The following is a 25,275-nucleotide window of genomic DNA, read 5'->3' on the forward strand; positions in this document are numbered from 1 at the left end:
GATTGTCGCCACTAGGTGGCGTAGTTTCTCTAATTATATTTTGAGCCAATCCATCGCCACGCCTCCTGCGGTTGCCATGTTGGAGAGTAAAGTTGGATTAAAGCACCATGGTTTTAGACATGCACATTGTGGGATGTTACAAGCCGGATCTGGCGCGTCCACATCCCACACCATGTATCATTCTTACGTCACCCAGGGTCAGGTACACGAAGTGAAGATGGCGACCGCCTACGAGAGATATAATTTGTAAGTACAGCGAAATTTAGTTGCCATTGCCAGCATATTGGTCTATACAGTTATATTTAATCCGATCCATGCCGAGCGACGTATTACATTTGCAAACACCGAGGTGTTTTGTGTGATCGCATTGCTGCTGGTGGTCAGATAGTCGGTGTTCTGACACATCATCCGACTGAAGTTGTCTGTCAGGCTGACAGCTCCAGGCAGACAGATGCCCATCCTTCAAGACTGCACCGTTTCATTGGACCTTGTATATTGTTTTTTAAGACAAAGCATGATATGATACGGTGGCTGTGAATTTGTGTTATTTGGAGTATGTATGGGGCGACGAGGTGGCATTATGCAATAGCACAGAGGTATTTTTCAGGCCAAGGACCCCCTAGCTGAGGGAGAGATGAAGCAAGGACCCCTTACTACATAACTATAGTATAAAGTATAAAATTGTGTTGCAGATTAATGTTTTTCATAGATAGCTTTCATAGACTTGTTTGACAACACTATCATTGTGTAGTGCTGTGTTGGATGTGTTGTGTTGGATCCATGTTAGTGTGTATTTTCAGACAGTTAACCACTTAAACCCTCAAAACTTGTACTTGGTCTGCTCTTTTTTCCCCTCTACACCAAACCTCTTTGCTGAAAATAGCAGATCTACAAGCTCACAGAGGCGTTGTGAGCTTGTAGATCTGCTATTTTCGGCTAATGTTAAAAGGGATGCTAGAGTTGAAGTGGTTAATGTTTAAAAAATGTGGCGGCCCCTGAGGACCCCCGGGGTACCAAGACCCCTGCAATAGCACATTGATATTCTCATATTCTAGCCTTAATCCCCACGGTGCCCCTCCTCAGGTGATTTGGCTTTGTCAGCAAGTGATTTTAACGTGGAGTGACTGCTTATCTAGCTGGGCCTGTTTGGCATCAGGGTGTGGAGCTAGAATACATGAATGCTGCCAGACCAGCACTTGTCAGATCACACACTTGTACAAAGTGTGACACATCACTATGCTATGCTCTGAATCAGGGTTGACACCTTGATTCATTCCTCTTTCAAAAGACATGATGTGTTTGAACATGTGTTTCTAATGTCTAAAGGTCTGAACTGGCCTCTGGTGTGTGAACTGGTGTGTGACTTATTTAACGTTGTCAGTGCACGCTGCTATGTCGTCATGAGTGTGTTTTGAAGGGTTTAGCTTATGGAACCCAACAAAGGACTGTTTTGTGTAGCTCTGAGTTGCTTCTTCTCATACATACAACGTCAGGACAAGTATTTCTCTATACTGTCCCATACTACAAACAAGTGTTGCAGAGAGAGGACATTTTAAAAGTGCAACTTGTCCATGCAGTGGCTCAATAAAACACAAGATATTGAAGGGTTATTCATTCCTTCAATATTCTACCATGTAAAGAATGCAAAGCTCAGCTTATCTCTTATTCAACGGCTTCTTGCTGCAATGTCCAGATTGCCAGGCATACAAAACTCATAGGATTGTCTTGCCGCAGTAGAGACACTCTAAACAGCTACATTAAAATAGGCCTCTTATAAGTCCTGTTTTACACTCTGGCAGTTTAATTAACAATGATGATTTTGCTGTGTGGTTATAATACCAGGAATTATTGTGATTACGTGTCTGATATCAAGCTGATATGCTATGCTCTCTACTCAACAAACAGCCACTATGGTACAAGTGTTCAATAAACACCAATAGCTGTACTTACTGACTACTTACTCGTTTTACTGTGCGTGACTATCTTTTGACAACGGGAACGTACTTTTGCAACAGTTTCCTCTTCCATCTAAATGGCTTTAGTGTTTTATATACCCGCTGTGCCATAAATTACAGGGTTACTGTCACTCAGTCATGTGCTTGTTAAGTTTTGTTTTTCCTTCTGAGCCTCATCTGTAATAGGGCTGCAACAGCTAATCGATTTAATTGATTATAAAAAGAATAGATTATTTAATAGTGAAAATAGCAGATCTACAATTTGTTTGTTTCTACAAATTGTTTTCATGACACCATTGTGCAATGAAGTATAAAGTAATGCTGAAGTGGTTAATCGATTTGTTTATATATACAAATTTAAAGAAACATACCAAAAGTGCACTTCTGGATTATTCGATGAATCGAAAAAGTAATCAATAGAATAATCATTAAGAAAATAATCGATAAATGGCTCCAGGCCTAATCTGTAACTTGCTTGGTTTTAGTATCAAACTGAGAAACAATCAAATTTGAGGTTCAATACAGACAGTTTGACAGTTGGAATGATCACTATTTCTAATTGAACCCTTATAAGAAGGTTAGTTGAACATCATGTCCCTCATATTCTCTCTCAGGCACACAACCCCAGAGAAGTTCTTCATCGAGGCGTGTGATGAGGGGGCCGACGCTGTCCTGGCCATCGACAGGGTGTCGAATGAGATGACCCTCACAGGTTGAGAATGCTTGATATTCATGATTGTGGATAAGTTTGCCCTTTGATGGGAATGCTGTTCAAAGACAGCAACACATACAGTATGCCACTGATTGGAGTGAAACTTATATAGCAGTCATATCATTTATTTTATTTTGCTGGTTTGTTGTTTTTGCAGTGAAAAAAGATGTTCCACCCTCAGCTTTCACCAGGCCCATCTGTGGTGTGATGGGAACCATTCGTCTGGTAGCAGGTAGGTACCAAGACACATCATTGGCACGCTGCAGTGCTGTTGTTGCTCTCCTGGTTCAGTTACGTTTTATAACGGATGTCTTTGCAAGCAAAGATGATTTGAGCTTTACAACAGGATGGATGGATACTTAATTGATCATGAAGGAAAGAATAAGTTATATTAAACAATTTGATATCAAGAAAATACAATGAATAAAAGATACAATATGTTAGTGCATGGCTTCTATTGGCAGGTTTACAGATGTTTGGAGTTTACAACTTTACCGCACAAAAACATATGCATATATTCAGTGTATATATAATGTTGTATTTATTTATTATTTATTGACATTGTTACATGTACAGATGACTGCAGGTTTATTACTGAGAGATTTGTTAATTCGACCCTTGCATGCACACAGGAATGTACCTCATTGTCATTACCAAGAAGAGGAATGTGGGCAGCCTCCTTGGCCATGCTGTGTGGAAGGCTGTCGATTTTGACATTATTTCCTATAAGAAGACAGTGCTGCACCTCACAGAGATCCAGGTGACCAATACTAATCTTACCCATTAAAAAAGCAACAACAACTGACTTGCACCAGGGGTTTGGTCTCTCTAAATGCCCATTTAGCCTGAACATAACCTATTGTGTTCCACCAGGTGGGATGGAACTTTAGGAAGACGTGTGTGGAACTTTGGCAGAAATGGCAGCTTTGAGAGTTACTGTACCTCTTGAGTGAGAGGTGATGCCTTGGCTGTCTGGAATCACACAATGCTATCTAATTTCAGTGCAGCAAGCGGTGTACATTATTAATCAATGCTGCTATTCTAGTAGCGCTAATTGAAATAGCAGCCTTGCCTTGTTGTGACTGCATACTTCACTATTAACCGCCACTACAGAAATTATGGGCATCTTCAGAGATCTGACCTCCTGCTAAACAGTGGAGTTAAATAACATCACGAGAAATATAAAGCATACAGTATATGGATCTATAAAAATCACCCTGTGCTTTTTGTTCTCCTATTAGTTAATAAATAGCTTTGAAAGTAGATAGGTTGTATTAACAGTCAGGGAACAAGCTGCTCAACCACCACCTCTGATATTGGTAAAAACAGGAACGCTAGGTGCTGACGATGCAAGAGTGGAGGCATATCCAGGGGACAGAAGGAGGGAGTGTTGTGTAGTGTAGAGAGTGCTAAGAGAATGCAACTGCACTTACACTAGTAGGCTATGTAATTATATGACGGCGGATGTTATTGACATGGATATGCCGTGGTGAAACTACAATATTCTGAAGATGGACTGCAAAATTGTCGTTTTCTTTCTGGGCTCGTAATCAGATGACAGAGATTTACAGCCAAGTATCCATTAAATGGTCTTGTCTGTGTATCATCTTCTACCTAACAAGCACGAACAGACACACACTCCCCCCCCCCCTCCTTCTCTTTCTCTCACACACACAGAATCCATCGCCACACAGGTATCCAACGCAAGCAGAACCTATTGGAAACAAAAAGTGCATCTCAGCCTCAATATTGGCTCTGTGCATTCATTCAGTGTCATATCATATAGGTTATATACATTTTGCCAACCCACTGAAAAATCTTACTTCATACCAGGAATTGAGAGAAATTCGGAACGCGTGTAATCACCCGGAGTTGCTGGTCATCGTGATATAAAGCCCAAGCATATTAGTTCCCAGGATTCACATCCATAGGAAAGATTAAGCCAACTAATGCCTGATGAGCTAAAAGCCTGTTTTCTGTCCTCCTCTAGACTCAGGAGAATAAGACCTTCCTGTCTATGATTAACAACGTGCTGAATACAGACGGCTTCTACTTCTGCACTGACTATGACCTGACCCACACCCTGCAGAGGCTGGCTAACACCAGCCCTGACTTCCAGGAGATGAGTCTGCTGGAGAGGGTAAGACATGTGTCTCTTGGCCTATTTTGACGTGAAGAATAGAGACGCTAGAGTTCATGTTGGTTAACAGGTCAGATGTGTGACCCTGTGACCCAGGGCCCAGTTAGGAAATGATGTGGAAAGTGTGACAAATGTCCTTTCAGCCATTCTATGCTGGGCATGTCATAATGGGCAAACATGCGGCCAAAAACTGGCAAGATAGCAGATCTACAAGCTTACAATGCGTCGCAATAGATCTGCTTTTTTCATCAAAGAGATTGGAAAAAGGAGTGGACCAAGTATAGGCCCTGCCCTGAGCGGACCCCAGTCAATGAAGTACATAGGGTTTAAGTAGTTAATGGATGCATACACACACATGTGCTTTACCAAACAAAGACTTACTTACTTAGTTAGCTTAGTGCTGCATTGCACCACGACAGATTGGGAGGTTTTCATCATCAGAAAAGCCAATAATTCTCGCTCTTTACCTTTACCAGCATTCCTGCTTCTAGCTGCACACCCACACAAACACTGACATAATCTTTAGTAAGACACACTGTACTATACTTGGAAGATATTTTTGTCTACAGTCTATTTAGTGTACACTAGTTTAACTGGTTTGACTGGTATCAAGGTACTGCGGAACATTCTGTCATCTGATATCTGCTAAACTATTTACAACTCTTGCCTTATTACATTGTGTTTGTTTATAATGCTTTCAAATTAATATAATTGCGTAGACTTTGTCTTTTTGTATTCTTGCTATTGACTTTATTACTTTTATTTTATGGTGACCTTGCAAAACTTAAAGCATACATTATAATGATGATTATGATTATTACTACTATCAGTACTAGTCGGTGTGAGGGTTGACAGTGAAGATTATTAACTACTTAAACCCTGTATACTTTGTTGACTGGAGTCCACCAGGGGTCTATCCTTGGCCCCCTCCATTTTCCCTCTACACCAAATCTGTTCGCAAAACAATTTTTGGGCTGATTTTGACATGCCCAGAATAGAGACAGTAGAGTTCATGTGATTAACAGGTCAAATAGTTATGCATAATTTATAATGGTTCTACTTCAGTGCATCATGGGTAAATATGCCTATGCCTAACCATGATTCTTCTACTTTCAGGCAGATCAGAGGTTTGTGTGGAACGGGAACCTCCTGAGAGAGTTGGCTGCACAGCCAGAGGTGACTGATAGAACACCACTGTTGTCTTTCAGACATACGGTAGCTTTGTTTTATCTCTGATATTAACTGCGTCTTCCTTATCGTTGTTCACAGCTTCACCGATTTGCACTTCCCGTTGTCCATGGCTGTATCCTTTCGACTCAGTGTCTGGTTCTTGTCTAGATCTTTACGCCGTGGCTCTGTAGGAGGCAGAGCCGATTATTGTATAAGGCTTCATTTATACATGGTTGCCTTCCTGTGTCATGCACCGAAAATGGCAAGCTCAAAACACGTCGCAGTTCGACGCGTTGTGAGCTTGTAGATCGACTCTTTTCAGTGCATAACACCAGTGCACAGTCGAGTATAACAGGACTTGTGTGTGTGTGTGTGTGTGTGTGTGTGTGTGTGTGTGTGTGTGTTTGTCCAGAGCTAATGTTGCAATCCGCTTGAGGGCTCTGTGCCACATGTCTTGTCCACACTTCAAGTTGGGCAATAAGTACCTTCATGCATTTTCTACCACAAATGTTTTATATATATTTTTTATATTTAACTTTCATTTTAAAATGGAAGTCAATTGGGCTCTGATCAGGCTGAAACCTTGCCCAAATTGGAGTCATACGTCATAGACTGGTACTTGTCCTTGACTTTTACGGCCCAGTCATTGTGATGAAACCATGCCGGATCAATGGAAAGATCTTTGAATGGATCCTTATATCCAGGAGGAGCTGTTTCCGAGCCGGAGTCCGTTACTATGTCAGAGGTAACGGAACACTACAGACACATCAATTGCCATTAGTGGTTTTCTGACATCATTGGATAATGGCTATGGGAAGAAGTTAATCCCCTTGCTAACTGTGTTTTCTATAGGCATTGATTCAGAGGGTCATGCTGCTAATTTTGTGGAGACTGAGCAGATTGTTCTGTATGAAGGAGCCCGGGCTTCATTTGTACAGGCAAGTGTTAAGTCTAATTTATTTACTGCGTAGCAGGTTCAGTGTCACTTGCCAAAAAGAACAGATGTACGAGCATCTGTTCTTCTAGGCAAGAGACACAGTTGCGCCATGAGAGTATGAATTCATCTTCAGAGCTGTGCAGTGCAATAATTTCACTGTATTCTAAAGCAAATGTCCAGAAATTTCTAATGGTTCTGTTTTTCTCTAACAGACACGAGGCTCCATGCCCTTTTTCTGGTCTCAGAGGCCCAACCTCAAATACAAACCTAAACCTCTAATCAGCTCAACCACCAACCATGTAAGTTGATGCATATTTTTTATATCAGCTCCTCACTATTCAACGAAACACACTGGTGAGCCGTAAATGTAACAATCTTTTGAAAATAATTTCTAGATGGATGGTTTCCAAAGGCATTTTGACTCTCAGCTGCTTATCTATGGGAAGCAAACCATTCTGAATCTGGTAAGTTCTACTATTTATAGCCTGATGTATACTCATCCAATGTTGTGCGACGAAAACAGCCGATCTAGCTTGTACATCAGCTTTGTGTGCCTTGTTTGTATTGGCATTGAAATAAACCATGGTTTATTATCAAATGGGATAATTCTTTTATACTGTATGCAGGTGAACCAGAAGGGTTCAGAAAAGCCACTAGAGGAGGCCTTTGCTAAGATGGTAAATGGAATGGCTAATGGAATGCTCCAGTAAGTCGACAAACCCCACTTTCATATTATTTCAATAGTACTAGTGGCATCAGTTTGTTTTTGACCAATTCATTTTAATTAGCATTTTAATTACCATTTTGGTAATACTTGCTTGCATACCATGTCTATAATGCATTACAATCATAATTATAATGCATTACAATCTGCTTATAACACTGTATAATTACAGTCATAAGCATTCATACATACTCATAATGCAATCATAACACGTTACACCTTTACCTCTATCTTACTCTTTGTAGTTATATAGCGTTTGACTTCCACAAAGAGTGCAGTCGGATGAGATGGGATCGCCTCCAGATCTTGGTGGATGCTGTAGCTGAGGCGCAAGAGGAATACAGGTAATTCATACAACAGCTAGCCTCCCATCAATCCATCCATCAATCAATCAAACTGTATTTATATAGCACATTTTGTTCGTTGAAGTGCAATATAATTTGCTTCACATAAAGTGAATGTGCGCTGTTGCAAAGTGCATGCATTTCTTATGTGTGGTATTCACTGCTTGAATTGTCTTCTTTGTTCCACATTATAACATTTAAAGTCCACATTATAACATTTAAAGTTATAATGACTAACATTGTTAGTCATTATAACATGGTACCTTTTTGTCTACTTACTGTGTCTAAGGCCTTGTTTCGACAACAACACTCTAGAGAAAACGGCATAATAAAATATCAGATATTCCTTTTCGATACAGCATTTTCGTTAGGAACCAAATGGGATTACACATCTGTATTCTCCAAGTATAAAAAATGGAACCAAATGGACCCAAATGGTCCATTTGGTTTAGCCTATTTCCCAGTATGATGGATAGGCTAAAGTGTGTGCATTCACAGCATCTCTGTCTATCTGCAGCTACTTCATGGTGAACGCAGTGGGAACGACTGTCACCCAGCAGAAGGGAACGTTCCGCAGTAACTGCATGGACTGCCTGGACAGAACCAATGTGATCCAGAGCCTGCTGGCCCGCCGCTCACTCCAGTCCCAACTACAGGTGAAATACACAGAGAGGTTGTGCTGTAATGTCATCTATCATTTTGTCAGTTTGTCGAATTGTAATGACCAGAACACCATGAACTTTACTACAGTATGCACCTTCACGCTTCTAAGAGGAAGAAACCCCTCAATTTTGGTGATCTCATGACCTTTCCTTTTGCACCACTATCAAGCCAAACTTTCCAGTGAGCAACCTGGTGAGATTTATAGTCTTTGCTGGAGGTCTGCACTCTACTTGTTTTTCATGGAGTGACTCTGTAGGGTTCCGAGCTGTCTAGAAGATGGTCTGTGTCTGTAAATCCAGGGTTAATCTCACAAACTATTAGACATATTATTACCTTTTTAGAACTTTAATGTTATTCTGGAAGTTATAGTGAAGTTCGGAATCGTCTGAATCTTTGAATCCCAAATATAGAGCTGACTGTCGTCATAGTACTGTAGGGAATCTAGGGATGCAACAGTTAACCGAATAATCAATTTAATCAATAGTCGATCATTTTATAAAATAATCGATTAATAATCAATCCCTAATTTCGACAATTCATTGGTCAGAAATGTCCAAAAAGATCTACAAGCTCACAAGTTTAGAGCATGTGGATCTGCTGTTGTCACTATTTGTGCACGATACCGTTGTGCGACAAAGAATAAAATAGGGCTTAAGTCGCTAATCGATTTGTTGATTTATTAAATAAAATAAATGTTAACCTAGATTCATGAAATAAAAACCTAGATTAAATCTTGCAGTTATATTATACCCTGGGTGTTTATATACAGTATTTACACTTCACTCTGATTGTTTTATAAATGTCCACAGAGGATGGGGGTTCTGAATGTGGGCCAGCGACTTGAAGAACAGGCCGACTTTGGGAAAATCTATAACAATGGTAAGAAGCTAACAAGCCAATTGTTAGGTATTTAGCATGATTTGGACAGTGAGTACTATGAAAACCAAACATAGCCTTTCTTACCCCCTCACTGTTTTCTGTGTGCGTGTGTGCTCTCTCTAACTAGCATGGGCTGACAATGCTAATGCATGCGCTGTACAGTATGCAGGAACTGGAGCCTTGAAAACAGACTTCACAAGGTACAGAAATGCATCACCACAACACACATGCAGTCAGACAAATCATTTGTACCAAGCCTAATTGTGATGAAGGCGTCTACGCTTTCTAAAAAACAGTTATTTACAGCGACTGTCACTGTTGTAGTGAGAAGTATAAATGATCTCTTAGTTTCTAGCATATTTTTGCCAGCAGGCAGGTTTCTTTGATGATACATTTAGTTTTGTGGAGGCTGATCTGATGTCTCATCCATTAGGACAGGGAAGAGGACTCAATGGGGTCTCGTAATGGACGGCTGGAACTCCATGATCCGCTACTACAAGAACAACTTCTCTGATGGCTTCAGACAAGTACGTGAACCGCTTTCACACACGCAGTAGAACATTGGTTGGCGTCACTTGTAAAGGCGTCATTTTATTAAGACATCTCCAGAAATCATTGTCAAGAGCTAATAACACATACGTGAGATTCATTTAAACTGCGTAAACCCTTTCCCTTTACTTAGTTGATCGGAATTCCAAGGGCTCTATACTACAGTAGGCCCCTTCCTGTTTTTGGTCTGCATTAAATATCTTAGCTCAAAATAGCAGATCTACAAGCTCATAACATAATGCAGTCCGATGCATTGTGTGCTTGTAGATCTGCTATTTTGTCTGAATGAATGTTTCTGCTGAATGTTTCTCAGCTGATACGGACAATAAGCCTCTCCGACCTACTTACCCCCAGAATAAGAATGTTAGGGTTCAAGTGTAACGCAGCATTTCGTTTTGCGGTCTAAACAAAGAGGAGAAGTGTAATGAACACTTTGCAAATTTTTTTATTCAACAGGTACTGTTGGAATCATTAATAATTCTCTAGATACAGTACTGTTTGGAGCTCCAATTTCACTTCGACCATCACAAAGACACCGCTCATTTGTGGGCTTGAAAAGCAGGGAACTGCTATATTGAGATTTATGTCCAGGAAGTTGCAGATGTTCCAGTTTGTGCCTGCAAGATTGATCATTTCAGATCATTTATGATTTTGGTACGGATTTCGCATAAGCTGATAACTTCATCCAAGGTTGAGAAATAAACCCGGTAATAAATCTGTGATGGTATGGTATTTCTGCAAATAATAAACAACACATGTATTCCACTCAGAGGATAACATGTGAAAGTGTAAACACTGGGTGAAAAAATGGGTTACAAAATCGTGGGGATAAAAAAAGAAAAAAAAGGAAGTGTAATTAAATGCTCGTTTCATACCTGGTTCTCAAAGTAAAACAAAGTTACAAAAAAACAACATAATTACACCATTCATTAAAAGATACCAACACAATTTTTATATTATTAAAGAAAATCCTAGCTAGTTAAATGTGGCGCAATCTCCAGATCTTTACTTAAATTATTCCATAGTCTAATGCTTACTTGGGAGTATAATAGCAGTAAAATAGCAAATCTACAAGCTCCCAACGTGTCGCATCGCAAGCTTGTAGATTGGTTATTTCGGTTTGTTGTTAATACAATACAATGTGTAAGGAAAATAAATTCTTGGTAAGCTGACTTTGTCATTTCTTCTAGGATTCCATTGACATGTTTCTGGGTAACTATGCTTTAGATGAAACCGACGGACCTACTCCACTACGTGTGCAGAAGGACTGGAAGTTCCTGGCGGTCAGTATTCAGTATTTACATGTAGGGCTGCAACTATCGATTATTTTCTTAGTGATTATTCTAACTATTACTTTTTTCTCTTTGAAATGTAAAATAGACTTTTGTGTATGTGTCACACAATCAGCTTGTAGCTATTTTCACTATTTTTGAATACTTTTGGAAAACATTTATTTTATAATTTATTAAATCGATTAGTTTGATTAACTGTTGCACCACTATTTACATTGGTAGTGTTACTGTGATATTGAGAGACAGGCCTGAAACTGTGAAGCCTCATTTATTTCTGGCAGGTGAACCTGTTATATGACAAATTATGAATTAGACTTTTGTACGTCTTTTTCCCCATGCAGCTGCCAGCTATTATGGTGGTGGCCTTTTCCATGTGTGTCATCTGCCTTCTCATGGCTGGTAAGATGTCATCTTCTGTGTCCCTGAATCTTATCTCAAGTACTTTAGGGTGAAATGATTAATCGATCGACCGAAAAACAATTTGTTTTAACTTTTAGTCATCAAATTACCTGTTCAGTGGTGTATAGTGTGAAATGTCTAATACCTGCTATGTACAACTAACTGCTTGTCTTTGTTCCATGTTATGAAATTAAACATTACGTTTTTGATTACTGGGTAAACGTTTTATACAACATTTTAAGATGTCTGTTTGGGGGTTCAGTTCCCGGCGGTAGTGCCTCCGGCTGGCTCCAATAAACCTAATAGTCAGTGTTCACGGGTGAGAAGCCAAGCGAGTGATCATGTCCTTGTCACTTCACTAGCCAATTAATCTGTCGATTATATTTTAAATTATGCAATTGGGGCGCCTGTTCAGCAAGGATCGGATCGGGGAAATGCCATGATCCTCTGAATGCATTAACGCTCTCCTGGTCAGACTCCATGTATATTGGAAGGAGGCAAAAGAATAATATGTGATGAGTATTTACCATAGTTGGTAACTTTTTACCTAATTTTACGTTATGTTTCTATATTCTTTGTGAAACTGCTCATTAACGGCCTTCATACCAAACTGACAAGAATAATACTGAGATGGTCTCTCAAAGTACAAAAATATGTTTTATTAAAAAGGACTGTTCACGAGCAGGACCAAAAAGCAGACCATGGCATTGTGCGGAATAGAACGGGATGCAGGCACTCAAAGAACAATCTTCTTACTCCAGCAGGGCTTATATTTAAAATGACGTTGTGAATTATTACTATATATATATGTGTGTCTGTGTCTGTGAAGTCGGTGTGAAGTTTGGTTCTCGAAATGCAACCACGCCCTGAACTGGCATTGCATAATGGTCTAAAATGTATCAAATAGATTCATAGAAAAAATTATCAACGGATGAATTGGTTCTGATTCTGAAAATAATTGTTAGTAGCAGGCAGCTCCTGCGAGTGTGTGTGAGTGTGTTATGCTGTCTTGGACACTGATGTTTGTCTCTCTGCCAGGCGACACCTGGACAGAAACCCTGGCGTACATCCTGTTCTGGGGCATCGCGGGTGCAGTCACAGCTGCCATCATCATGTTTAACGGCCGGGACTTTGTGGACGCCCCCAAGCTGGTCCAGAAGGAGAAGATGGATTGAGCTTGTGCAGCCATGCTCGTCTGAGGAACCGCTCTCGGACCAGGCAGACTCGTATACCTCCATTCTGCCCTTCCTCCCTCTGTCTGCTGCAGGCCTGGACTCTGTACTGATTTTGTTCGATTTTCTAATCTGCAACGGTTCTTTTCTTCCTTAATACAAGAGATACATACCATCTCCTCAGAACACTTCTCCCACTGTACTGGAGTCAGCCCTCCATCACATGATCCGCATTTTACTTCTTCAGTTCCTCGTCTTCATGTACATTTTATGGACCTTATCTCAATAGGGGTGTTTGTTTGTGTGGTGTTGGAGAAGGTTTCCAGCAATCTATGTTGCCGGTGTTCAGCCACTAGAGGGCACAATTTAATTACAGTGGGTCTTTGATAGCACTTTAGTGACTGCTTCAGCATTTGTGGGATTCCACAGTTGTGCACTTTAGTGCATTACTGCTAATTACTTAAGATATGTGTTTACTATTGTTTGAAGTAAGATATGAAAGCATATTTTAAGAGTGATTTCCTAGGCACTGGCTAGATTCTGGTCCATATTGAAAGTTGAAACTTCTTAAAGATTTTTCACTGAAGTCCAAATACGTAAAGGTAATAGGGCCATAGATATCGACGTTTAAAGGGGTCTCTCACTTTGATGTGCACATACTAAAACACATAAGAGCTTTCCTGAAATGGCTGGGAAAGCAATCTATATGCACATGAACAAGTTTTCATCTTGAATGTAGTAACAAGCCTTACAGAACTTCTAATTAAATTAGTCCAAATGTATGTCTAATCTAATCGGCTCATGTAGAGGCAAATGTCTTCCTATTAACCTCATCACAGAAAGTATCTATGATGGCTATCTTTTTGTAAGGGCTTATGGTAGTTTCTTGGTGTCTCTGTTTAGCACTTTTAGAAACCATTAAATGAGTTTCCTGCATACAGTACTGTATGTGATGCTGGTTGGTGATGAGAGCTTTACATTTACATTTGATTCGCAGTCATGGACCAGTTGTGTCCTTGATGATGGTATTCTTTCTGTGCTATGAACCAGTGGTTCTCAAAGTGGACTCTTAACAGGTCTGTAACTCTGAGAGTGTACACATGGATGTGTTCACTCTCAGAGTTGTGGGGGTCCTTGAAATTAACAGGTTTGAGAACCACTGCCATGAACCATCGTTCTGTCTCTTAATGGCATTCATTAACTGTTTCCTCACTGTCATTGGGATTGTCCATGAATCCATATTAATTTAGTTATACATTTGGATCACTGTGTTAGTGCCCCCCACCCCACCTCCCCCTCTATGGAGAGGGCACGCTATTTTCACACACATTATCATCATTGGAGTGTTAAATGACATCGGTTCTTGCACTGAGGTTGATTTAAAATGTAGTGTTTTCAGGTGATTTGTTTCTTTGCCTTTTCATCCGTTTTTTTTTATTTCACATTCCATTGCATTCAGATGTCATGTTCTTGGGTATCAATTTAGTCTTAGATGATTAGTGAACTTTCAATAACATTATGGAACCATGTTAATCTAATGGTACTGACACCAAACTAGTTTTTCAAACATGTGATAGAATCCATGATGACCAACTTAATCTGAAGTACTGTGCAGCCGATATCTTTGTGTAACTTTGGTTTGTACATTGTGCACTTAAATGAACTGTGTGAATATGTAATTTTACTTATGATTACAGTGATTGATGGAAAGGAGTGATTGTATAATCTGAAAAGCAATGGGAAAAATAATGCACTGTGCATCAAGAGCGCCGTATTAGTTTTACTTAGAATCTCTTTGACTTATTGTTTGAACATTGTACTCATTCTAACAAAGTGGATTGGGTCAGTTTGAGGAAGGAAGCAGTTAGGCCCTCAGGAAGTTACATTATGTGTGTGGCCATCGCTGAAGCACAGGTAATAGGTAAAACCACTCGATGATGTGGTTAGCGGACAAGCACTAACATTGATTAACAACACAGCCTAAAGTTTGGAGAATTGTATAATTTAATTCAGATGTAATCAGTATATCTACAGATCTTAGTTTTGTTGACATGTTACAGAGCGGCATAATGGATAAGATTTATTAGTTATACAATTACCTTCTACAATTCTTGATCCAGGTATTTGAGAGCATTATCAAAATTGATTTGTTTGCTGTGGAATGAGTGAATTGAATTGTTTCTTTTCAGCACACACAGCTCTCTGATTCCTTGAGATAATTTTATTCAGTGCATTCTTTGATTGTCAATAAACTTGAATGAACATAATTTAATAGAATTTTCTTTTGTACGTTTAAGGTGGGTAGGACAGCTGAGAAAGGAGACGGATTCAACGTTTGAGGGTGTTATTGTCGCACAAAACAGCTGGTAGTCAATTGATTCCGATTGAAATTTCAAAAAATAATTCAAATAACCCAGTCCGCCTGACTGACTGCGCAGAGCCAGTGACCCTGAGCCTGCCAGTAGGCTCTGGCACCTTGGGGAACAGTAGTCAGGCCCTGACTATAAGTGGCCAGTCTTGGAATACATTTCTTACCAAGAAGGTTCTTCACCAATGTGTCTTTTGAGACACCTTACATTTTTTCAGCTGTCTCATGTGGAATAGGCCTTGCCTGGCTTTCTTAGCCACAGCATCAGTTTGCGTATTGTTGTTATTGTATTGTGTGTTATTATGTTAGTATTATATTTACATTTAAAATGGAATATTTACTATGGACATCTAAGACTTGTACAATTAACTAATGTAGACAATGAGGCGTTAAAGTCAGCAGCTTATTGTATCAGTAGCCAGTTGAGTCAGTATTGACATCAGGTGCTCGGCTCAGTTGAGAGCTGAAAGCCAACAGAGCAACTTTGACTGTCATGTCTTAGTTGGACTTTTTGTGGAGTAAAAGGTTTAAATCTTTTGTCAAGCTTATGCTTTTGTGGGCTTATTTGGAAAATTATATTTGGAACATTACACATATAAGTGTATAATTACACTACAAAAGGTATTTCATTGGTTACATTAAATATAGGCCTATTTAAAACGGTAAAAAGGACTGTTTATATCTATGGCAGAGCAGGTAAAATAATGCAGAGTTCTGAGGAACATTAAAACGTGTATTAATCACATAAATTAAACAAGCATATTAGACAACCCAAACACATATAAACATATAGTAATTGAATGGCCTATGATCACGTAAATATCATACCTGATTGTTTGACAACACCGACGCTGTCCGAGGTGCTGATCTATGTCGTCACTCGTCAGAGTGCTGGCTAGGCCTGTGGAACGCTCACCTGTGGTCAAAGAGCAAAACTCCACAGTATATATTTTGATGCCAATATCTTTGTAACTTTTAAGACGTTTTGAATGCAGGACTGGTATGAACATAATTATTTCATGTAAAAAAAAAAAAAGCACATTTCAGAAATGAACAAACCCTGCAGATTTGTTTAATGTATATCAGTAATGTCTAACAGCATTAAGAACATAAAACATCCCCATTTGGAATTATTTTGAAATGTATACAGTTCAAGAGCTACAGTAGCCTAAACGTCTGTTGCATTGTATTTGTATGCAGTAATCCTGGGGAAATGATTGGTTATTTTAGTCCATGAGTTTTATAACGGGCTGTATGATAAAGTGTTCAGTTGTACATGAATGTGTAAATTATATTTTTGTTTGGTTAGTTCTCTTATACTCGATAATTTAGCAGATTCTTGGATGTATCTACTGTACAATGCATAGTGGAATGTTATAATTCTTGCAAAAAAGCTGAATGCGAGCTTCGCGTAATGTTTGTACTGCATAGCTAATATAAATGGAAGGACTTGCATCGTTCCTGACATGCATGGGCCGGCGCTCAAAGGCCCTGTCTTATGTTAATAATTTTAATTAGTGAAACACCTCACTAATTACAGAGAGATTCTGCTGTTGTTAGTTTGGACTCTCTCCTGTGACCAAACTGGTGTGGTTAAACCTGTCAGGATCAACCTCCACCAGCATAGGACCCAGGGTCACTGAATCACTAAGCCTCTCCACCACGGCAAGGTCACAGCATAAGGAGAGGAAGGTGGCCCTTAAAAGGGCCGGGGGGGGGGTCTTGAGATCTCACATGAGGGAAAAGAAGTTTGCCACAGCAGACTCCTCCCATTCCTCCATCTCCACCTTCTCTTCCTCAATGGCCTCCCATTCATCCACCAGAGTCTCTTGCAGAGTCTCCTTCTCCACCTTCCGGAGAGAGAAGAAGTCAGCCTTAAGAGACTCCAATGCCTCCATCCTCTCCTCCTTCTCTTCCTGAATGGCCTCCCACTCATCCTCCTTGATCCTCCACTCCTCCCTGCACTCCTCCATCTCCACCAGGTCTGACCACAACAGTGTAACTACAGCCATAATAATGGATCAGTCGTCTTCTCTGCTGCTTGGGTTCTGTTCTTTCTCTGTGACAAGAAAGAAGGAATGAACTTTTAACTTACTGTAGACGCTTTATATACTGTTGGCTGCCCATTGCCCATTGGCTGATGCTTTCTGCACGCGCAACATTAAACACTGGGCTTGTGGATAAATGTGTTGTCATGGCGACATCTCCATACGGCCGCGTTGTTTCAGTTGATAATCTGCAATGACGTCACGTGTCGTCAACGGTCAACCCCCTGTATGTAACAGTGGCCTATTATTTCCCTTCTTTCTTTCTTTCTTTCTGTCTTTCTTTCTTTCTTTCTTTCTTTCTTTCTTTCTTTCTGTCTTTCTTGCTGTTCTTCCTTTACTTTCTGTCTATCTATGCTGTTGCCATCCTCTTGCCTTTGTACAGCAGTGACCTCTGGAGTCACATAATTCGATGGGTCACCAATTCGGTGTTCCTTGCGTGACGTTTATTTTTAGCGCCCGGGCGCTGTGTCGTGTTCTGTGTGCGACGTACGTGTGTTTCATGTTCAGAGGTTTACCAAAGAAGATCGTTTGGGTTTATTTACGTTAACTCTTGGAAGCTAAATTTTCCGAAAACAGATATTTAAATTGTCGATCTCCAGAGCTACACCATGAGCACACTATGGATGGGGAATGTGAGTTATTTTATACACATATATGTATTATATTATAAAAGAAAATGCAGCTAAGTTTAACTAGCGTTGTTAGCTGACCTAGCTCCCTCCCAACTACCACACAAGTTATAAACGTGGTAGTAAAAGTACTCAAATGTAGTGCTACTTAAATAAAAGTATTAATAGACTACTGCAATGTAGAAAGACTTTACAAGTAAAAGTCCAGAATTCTAAATTTACTTGAGTAAAAGTACAAAAGTATTGGCATCAAAATATACTTAAAGTACCAAAAGTAAAAGTACCCATCTTTTAAATATTTTTGAAAATAGCAGATCTACAAGCTCACAATGCATGAAGTACACTATTTGCCTCTGAGATGTAGTGGAGTAAAAGTATAAACAATTGGAAATACTTCAGTACTTAACTAAATGTACTTAGTTACTTTCCACCACTGGTTATAAATGATAATAAAACAAATGTTGCAGCTACGAAAACATTACAAACATTGCTGCTATCAATGCTTAAATAGTACCGAGTAGTACATCTACACTGAAATTGTACAGTCAGAAATTGAACTTCATTCATGATTTCCTTTTCCTTGTTAGTTGGAGCCCTATATGGACGAGAAGTTTGTCACCCGAGCCTTTGGGACCATGGGTGAACAGGTGATAAGTGTGCGGATCATACGGAACAAAGTGACAGGGTGAGTACAGATTTTCATTCGATTTGTAGTACATGAGTGCTGTGGTGCAAAAAGTACTCAAGTCATTTATTTTTACTTAAGTAAAAGTATCAATACTGCATTGTAGAAATACAAGTAAAAGTCCAGTATTCAAAATGTACTTGAGTAAAAGTACAAAAGTATTGGTATCAAAATATACCAAAAGTAGAAGTACTCATTATGCAGAATGTCCCATTTTACACGTTTTGTAAATGTATGAAAATCCTTTGAAAATAGCAGATCTACAAGCTCACAACGCGTCGCGTGAGCTTGTAGATCGGCTATTTTCAAATAGACTAAATATATAGGGCTGAAGTGGTTAATGTATGTTTTGTTATAATAATCCAAAGTTTTCAAATAAATGTAGTGGCGTAAAAGTACAATATTTGGATCTGAGATGTAGTGGAGTAGAAGTAAGAGCATTGAAAATTGGAAGTACAGTTCAAAATTGTACATAAGTGGAGTATTTGAGTACATGTACTTAGTTACTTTACACCACTGCATGAGTGGCCCTCTTACAGACATAAAAATGGGTGCTGCTTCTGTTTTATTTCCCCATCTGTATGTTTGTTTTTTAATTTCCCCAGGGGCGCTTTGGGTTACTGCTTTGTGGAACTATCGGATGAGGCAACAGCTGAAAGATGTCTGCGTAAAGTCAACGGAAAACCCTTGCCAGGATCCAATCCAGTAAATCCATTTTCCAAAATGTTAGATTTGTCAGCATTTCAGTCGACAGACACAATGAGACAGAAGTCATGCTTGCTTTGTAACGTATCACTGATTTCATGCAGGCTAGAAGATTCAAGTTAAACCGAGCCACTTTTGGGAAACAAGGGGAAGGCGGGTGAGTGCTGCTGTGTCAAAGACAATTTACTGATTGATTCTGAAAGAAACGTATGATGTGGAGTTTTAGTAGTAATAGTCCTCAGTCAGAGTTCAAAGAATAAGGATAGAAGCGGCCCAAAGTCGGGACAAAATAATCATCAACATGGATGATTGAGACAACTGTCTTTTCTGCTCTCCATCACAGTCAGATGTTCTCCCTGTTTGTTGGTGATCTCACGCCAGAAGTGGATGACGGCATGCTGTATGAGTTCTTCTACAACCGCTACCCCTCCTGTCGCGGCGGGAAGGTGGTCCTAGACAGCACGGGGAACTCAAAGTGAGTCGACCCCTTGACATAATCACTTAACTCTCACTTAACTGTGGTCTGTTCTTAACCACATTAATCCTGGCGTCCCTATTTTGGGTATGTTATAGGTGACAATTTTCTAAATGTTTTAACAATTTTACAAGCTTTTTCAAAATGTTCAGACAATGGCAGGTACCGGAGCTCGGCTCCGGCCAGCTTCGGCACAAATTAAACCCTTCTGATTGCCATAGAAAATACATTATTTATAGAGGGGTCCCACCAAGAAGATGATGATTTTCATGAAACCAAAAAGTTGAATGGTCTATATGGCTCTCTAATAGTTTTTTTTGTGGACTGCCTGTGTCCAGAGGGTGTGGTTTTGTTCAGTTCCCAGATGAGAGGCTGCAGAAGAAGGCATTGGAGGATTGTCAGGGGGCAGTGGGTCTCGGTACAAAACCGCTCCGACTGAGTCTAGCTGCAAACAAGTAAGTTCTCCACAACAAGTATATCATCATGACTCCTCTCTCAATAACCTCCACTCTCAAACCTTATCTGTATTTATAGCACAGAACTCCACCAAGATGTTAGTTAGTACTTCTTTTGGCCGATTTTCACTCTACACATACCAACACTTAGTGGCCTTTGGAGGTTGACAACAAAACGGTGTGACCAGATAACCAGTTCTTCATGTTAATATAACTAATACTATTTTTATTTTCTTTAACTTCTTTTAAAGTTTTTTTGTGTTGCGTAAATCTGTTCACGCTGCCAGCCCCCATTTGGTCAATTGGCATGAAAGGTTAATCAGCTATTCCTCTCTCCTCCAAGTTCTGTGAGAATCTGTTCTTAATCATACAAGATATCCAGATAATAGACAGACAAACAGTAATATGGACAGATGGGAGTGACTTGAGCACGATCTGCCATGTGAAACTTTCAATCTGTTCTCTGTTCTCTTATGAGTTTTAGGAACAGACAACATCAACCAGAGAGATCGTGGCAGTCAAACTCAGGAGGATACAGAGAAAACTACCAGCAGTACCAACAGCAGCCCTATTCTGGCAACGGATACTATGCAAACTGGGGTTATGACCAGAATGGAGGAAACTATGGCTACAACCAGTATGATTACACACAATATCCTCCCCCACAGTCTCAGGTAAGTTCCCTGTATTAGTCAGCTTATAGAAGTTGTCAAACAATGGTGTATAAATTAAGCCTTCGAACTACTAGTGATCTTGCATCGCGGTCACACAGCTCAAAGTCACTGGGCTGGCCCTCATTTATCAACGGAGTGTATAAACCGGCTTATATTTTTCCATATATTCGGCCGTACACCAACGTCGAAGTCACATTTATCAACGAATCCTACACAGCCAATCCTGGCGTACATCAGGTCGGAGCTTTGATAAATCTCACGTCTGAAAACGAGCGTCATTTAAATAACACGCCCTTTAAATATTCTGGAAACACCCCGATTTTACGACATGAAGAACCGAAAAGAAAGACTTTCGCCGGCTCGCCTCGCCGCGCTGCCTGTCAAGTCACACACACGAACACGCACACGTACACGCCTCTCTCTCGCTCTCTCACACACACACACACACACACCCAACTGTTTCTTTCATGTAATCCGTAGCGGTACAATCTTTGTCACGTAGGCTTGTAGCCAACATGAATGACATATTATGATACCAATCACATCGCCATGAATGGAATACGTTTGTATATTAATTTATTTAACCCATACCGAGCAGTGCACAAGCAGTCATGTAGGATATTCCCCGTGAGACTCGGACGGGCGGCAGTGATTCCGTCCCGCCACGTTAATAAGAGATTGGAGCGTCGGGTTTATATCCTTAACCCAGCCAGGTTGTAGTCTTCAAAACTCTCTATGACATAACTCCATACCATAGGACAAGCTACTGTAAGTTTGTACACCTCACTGTCCATGAAAAGATCGTCGGGAGTCCCGAAAATGCGCTCGCAGAAGCGCTGTATATTTTGAAAATAGCAGATCTACAAGCTCACAACGCGTCGCGATGCGACCCGTTTTTGAGCTTGCAGATCTGCTATTTTAAAATAGCCAATGCAACTGAATGACTGTTAAGTTTGTTTAAATTACTTTATAAAATGTTATATTTTCACAGGGATTATTTATTAGTGTAGATATACATTTAGGAGTGGATTATGTGTCCAGATGCCTGTCAGACAGTCAGACAATGCTGCTCCGCAGGTCTAGAATGGAATAAACGGGTGCAGCCAACGTCAACAACTGGTCTCGACCAGACGTGAGATCTCAGCGTATGGTAGGATGAAGCCCACGTCAGGATATATTGATAAATGCCGAAAGGTGCGGTGATCTCGCCGTACGCCCATTATTTGGGCTGCACCGCGTTGATAAATGAGGGCCAGTGTCTTTTCACTGTTTGGTTCATATCGTACACATACATAAACATGGTACTTTAGGTACCTCAATAAAATTATACAGTGTTCACATCGAAAAGCAACACGGCAGAAAACAGTGTGTTGTATGTATTTTATTTTCCTGGACAGAGTATTTTACAAAGGTCTCAATCGTTCAGAAATAGTGTTTGTTCATAAGCTGATCCACCAGACCCTCATTGACGGCAATGCATTCAATCGCCCTCGCCGGATGCAGTTTTCCCCCCAGTGTGCTGAGTCTGCCAGCTGGAATTGCTGGATAGAGAAAATGACGTTAGATGGCCGTACCTTCTTTTATAAATTACCTTGCTCTTCTCGTTTCCTACATACTTCCCTGTGGTAGTAGGTACTAAGATGGAAGGAAAGGATGTAAGTGTAGGAAATGAAGATTTATTTTAACCTGAGACTGTTCTCCTCGCTCCTTGCTTAATTGTCTTGGATGTCTGTTTTTTAATCCCTATATGAATGATTCTTTGTTGTTGTAACCTGATATGCTTTATTCTTTTTAGGAAACTGTTGCTGAGGATGATGGCCTGGAAGGTTAGTATTTTCAGTGTCCCTAAAATTTGTCACACACTTCGATTTTGGCAAGACGGTGGAAAAGCTTCACATCACACTCTCAAGGCTGATTGGCATATTTTTTCCTCAGTCACAAACAGAAGACGGATAGACATCCAAAATCGCACTGAACAACTTTATTCCCATTTGACAGACATCTGCTGTGTTTGTCAATACTGTGTAATGAATTTTCATGAAACTGTCCATTTATTACAGACCCCAACTCGGAGCTGAATGTGGTAGAAGCCAACAAAAAGTTTATGGAACTCAGTGAAGAGCTGTATGATGCTCTTATTGAGTGTCACTGGCAGCCGTTGGACATCTCTACAGAACAGGACTTTAAAGCAACTTCAGGCATACCAGAACCCATTTATTGTTGAGCCTCAAAGGACTCTTGCCATGTTTTCTCTTTGACAGTACACTGTAAAATCCCGAGTACGGGTCTATTCGGTTTCATTTGTGCATTCTGAGTTAAATGAACACTTGAGGATTTTACTGTGTGAATATTTTTTTTCCTTTGGCTTCTTTCTTTGTTAAGTTAATTGAATCCAAAGTACAAATACCAAACCATTTTTTGTTAACTCTTTATAATATTATTCTAGTACATCATATGACAATAATGGAAAATAATTGAATTATGCAATGAGTCTGTCCTTAATGGTATTCATTTCTGTAATACATAATGTACTTAATGGTGTTGTGAGTGATATTTTTTTGTTAGAATAAGTGTTAATCAGACCTGCGAACCCTCCTGGATTCTCAAGGAGACTCCATGATTTCAATCATTTCTCCTTGACGACTCCTTGACAGTAATTTCTCCATGATTCCTTCTTGATTTTGGGGGATTTCAGTTGTTTTGCGTGGCATCCCTTGTGTCAAAGGCCCATACAAGACTGTGGCCGCCCTTCCGCTCAGTATACCGGTACACATCCCACTGAAAGTGAATATAGAGCGATTTCACTTAAATAGTTATATTCGGGTAGTAATCATTGCTTTATATTGTTCAGTAACAGGAGTCTCTTCCTCTCTCCAGTGCTTAAGTAAACAGAAAATACATTTTCTGGTCAGGATACCAGTTTCATCCAATCAGGAGAGAGAACTCGTACAGGGTGAAATTGAAAGTGATGAAACAAATATTTGCAGAAATTAAAGCTGATAAATGGGATCTCTGTTGATTGGATGAAACTGGTGTTTTCTGTTTACCATAGAGATGGGGAGAGCCCCTGTTACTGAACAAACACTATAGCGATGGCTAGAATCAGATTTTCACAACTACTGTTCTTACCCATACTACTTACCCCACATTTTGTTGGTTAAAACCATTGTCTATTTTCCTCTTGTTTTAACAAAGAAATGTCACAGCACCTTTAACGAGGATGTAATACGGTAGCCTGTAAATTTCTAAAATGTACACATGTAATGTACAATCTAAATTTGCAATGTGTGAGTGCAAGTGTGTCACACTTTTGCTGTATGTACCAATGTTTTCTTTCTATCTGAAATTACACCTTTTTGAATCCAAGTGAAATAGGCAATTATATATGAGGAGTTCTGCTATGGTCATCTTGGTTGTAGCCAACTGGTTGCCTGGAATTCTTAAGGAAAATTTGACAAATATTGGCACATTAATGGGTAACACTTATGTCACTAACTGGAACTGCTGTTTAACTACTTACTTTGGCACCTTACGTGTGTACACTTTGCCGTTACATTTTCTCATTGTAGTCTTTTACGCAAATGTTTTTTTTGTGATCTTACTTCCATAGCTCTATGCAATGAGGTCTTTACAGTATGTTTTACCTCTTCAAAAATATGTTTTTTATGTGTTTTATTTACTGGCATCTCGTGTAGACAGTTCACCCATTCAGGCCTAAGGGCGTGCTCCCACCGCACTTTTATTTAACCTCTGGGGCGGAATCTGCATTTGTCAATGCAAATGCGTGGATTCTTGGAAAAAAAACGCAAGACCATGAATCCACGCATTTGCATTGACAAAGCATTGGCAGATTCCGCCCCAGAGGTGAAATAAAAGTGTGATGGGAGCGCGCCCTAAGATTTTTTTTTCTTCCTGTCTTGTATGTATTAGAATGTTTCAGTCCCTCTGAATAAATGAATATGTGTAAAGCCTTGTTATTGTATCATTATTTTGCTTTGTGTTTTGCATTGAAATAAATTGATGACTAAGTCCAGACTGGATTTGTCTACCCCCCCCCCCCCCCACACACACACACACACACACACACACACACACACATATTTGGCTTTTATAAGACCCTGTGTAAGCAAGCAGCCAGCAACCTCATGACAGTCACAAGGTACTCTAATGACCAAAGTAGGGGGGCTAGCCATCCATAAGCTATTTGTTAGCAGTTAATAACAAATAGCTGTGGTTATAAGCTGTGGTTTCCATTTAATTCCTCAGACAGGAATATTTATTTAAATAAAAGTTGAAAGGT

At 39.9% G+C, this 25,275-nt stretch overlaps 2 protein-coding genes across 3 annotated transcripts; both read left to right on the plus strand.

Moving 5' to 3' along the window:
- The first annotated feature begins 187 nt into the window (after nucleotides 1-187).
- sacm1la (SAC1 like phosphatidylinositide phosphatase a) lies at nucleotides 188-15,203 on the plus strand. The gene is made up of 20 exons (XM_080441332.1): nucleotides 188-246; nucleotides 2,570-2,667; nucleotides 2,825-2,899; nucleotides 3,300-3,427; nucleotides 4,658-4,807; nucleotides 5,924-5,983; nucleotides 6,077-6,110; nucleotides 6,621-6,722; nucleotides 6,830-6,915; nucleotides 7,127-7,213; nucleotides 7,310-7,378; nucleotides 7,541-7,620; nucleotides 7,884-7,982; nucleotides 8,500-8,638; nucleotides 9,455-9,524; nucleotides 9,652-9,724; nucleotides 9,958-10,051; nucleotides 11,264-11,356; nucleotides 11,707-11,764; nucleotides 12,803-15,203. Exons 1-20 carry the CDS (start codon nucleotides 218-220, stop codon nucleotides 12,937-12,939), a joined length of 1,761 nt encoding a protein of 586 aa, XP_080297458.1. The 5' UTR covers nucleotides 188-217; the 3' UTR covers nucleotides 12,940-15,203.
- Nucleotides 15,204-17,837: 2,634 nt separating this feature from the next.
- Nucleotides 17,838-24,792, plus strand: LOC308094569 (tRNA selenocysteine 1-associated protein 1-like). 2 transcript variants are annotated; one of them, XM_080441306.1, is made up of 9 exons: nucleotides 17,838-17,984; nucleotides 18,569-18,666; nucleotides 19,272-19,371; nucleotides 19,476-19,528; nucleotides 19,715-19,846; nucleotides 20,185-20,301; nucleotides 20,786-20,975; nucleotides 22,771-22,801; nucleotides 23,036-24,792. In XM_080441306.1, the coding sequence occupies exons 1-9, from the start codon at nucleotides 17,961-17,963 to the stop codon at nucleotides 23,197-23,199; spliced, it is 909 nt and encodes a 302-aa protein (XP_080297432.1). In that variant the 5' UTR covers nucleotides 17,838-17,960; the 3' UTR covers nucleotides 23,200-24,792. The 2 variants fall into 2 exon arrangements, with proteins under 2 accessions (XP_080297432.1, XP_080297431.1); XM_080441305.1 differs by having other exon boundaries at nucleotides 20,780-20,975; nucleotides 23,036-24,790.
- Nucleotides 24,793-25,275: the final 483 nt, after the last annotated feature.

The sequence above is a fragment of the Gymnoscopelus braueri genome, assembly GCF_963280865.1.
Source record: "Gymnoscopelus braueri genome assembly, chromosome: 11".
In the NCBI taxonomy this organism is placed as follows: Eukaryota; Metazoa; Chordata; class Actinopteri; order Myctophiformes; family Myctophidae; genus Gymnoscopelus; species Gymnoscopelus braueri.

Excerpts from the sequence above, each read along its gene's own strand:
- sacm1la (XM_080441332.1), top strand. The coding sequence starts at position 218 with ATGGCGACCGCCTACGAGAGATATAATTT. Across the intron at positions 4,808-5,923 it reads AGATGAGTCTGCTGGAGAGG|GCAGATCAGAGGTTTGTGTG; the intron begins GTAAGACATGTG and ends TTCTACTTTCAG. Across the intron at positions 9,525-9,651 it reads TGGGAAAATCTATAACAATG|CATGGGCTGACAATGCTAAT; the intron begins GTAAGAAGCTAA and ends CTCTCTAACTAG.
- LOC308094569 (XM_080441305.1), top strand. The coding sequence starts at position 17,961 with ATGAGCACACTATGGATGGGGAAT. Across the intron at positions 19,372-19,475 it reads CCTTGCCAGGATCCAATCCA|GCTAGAAGATTCAAGTTAAA; the intron begins GTAAATCCATTT and ends GATTTCATGCAG. Across the intron at positions 20,976-22,770 it reads ATCCTCCCCCACAGTCTCAG|GAAACTGTTGCTGAGGATGA; the intron begins GTAAGTTCCCTG and ends TATTCTTTTTAG.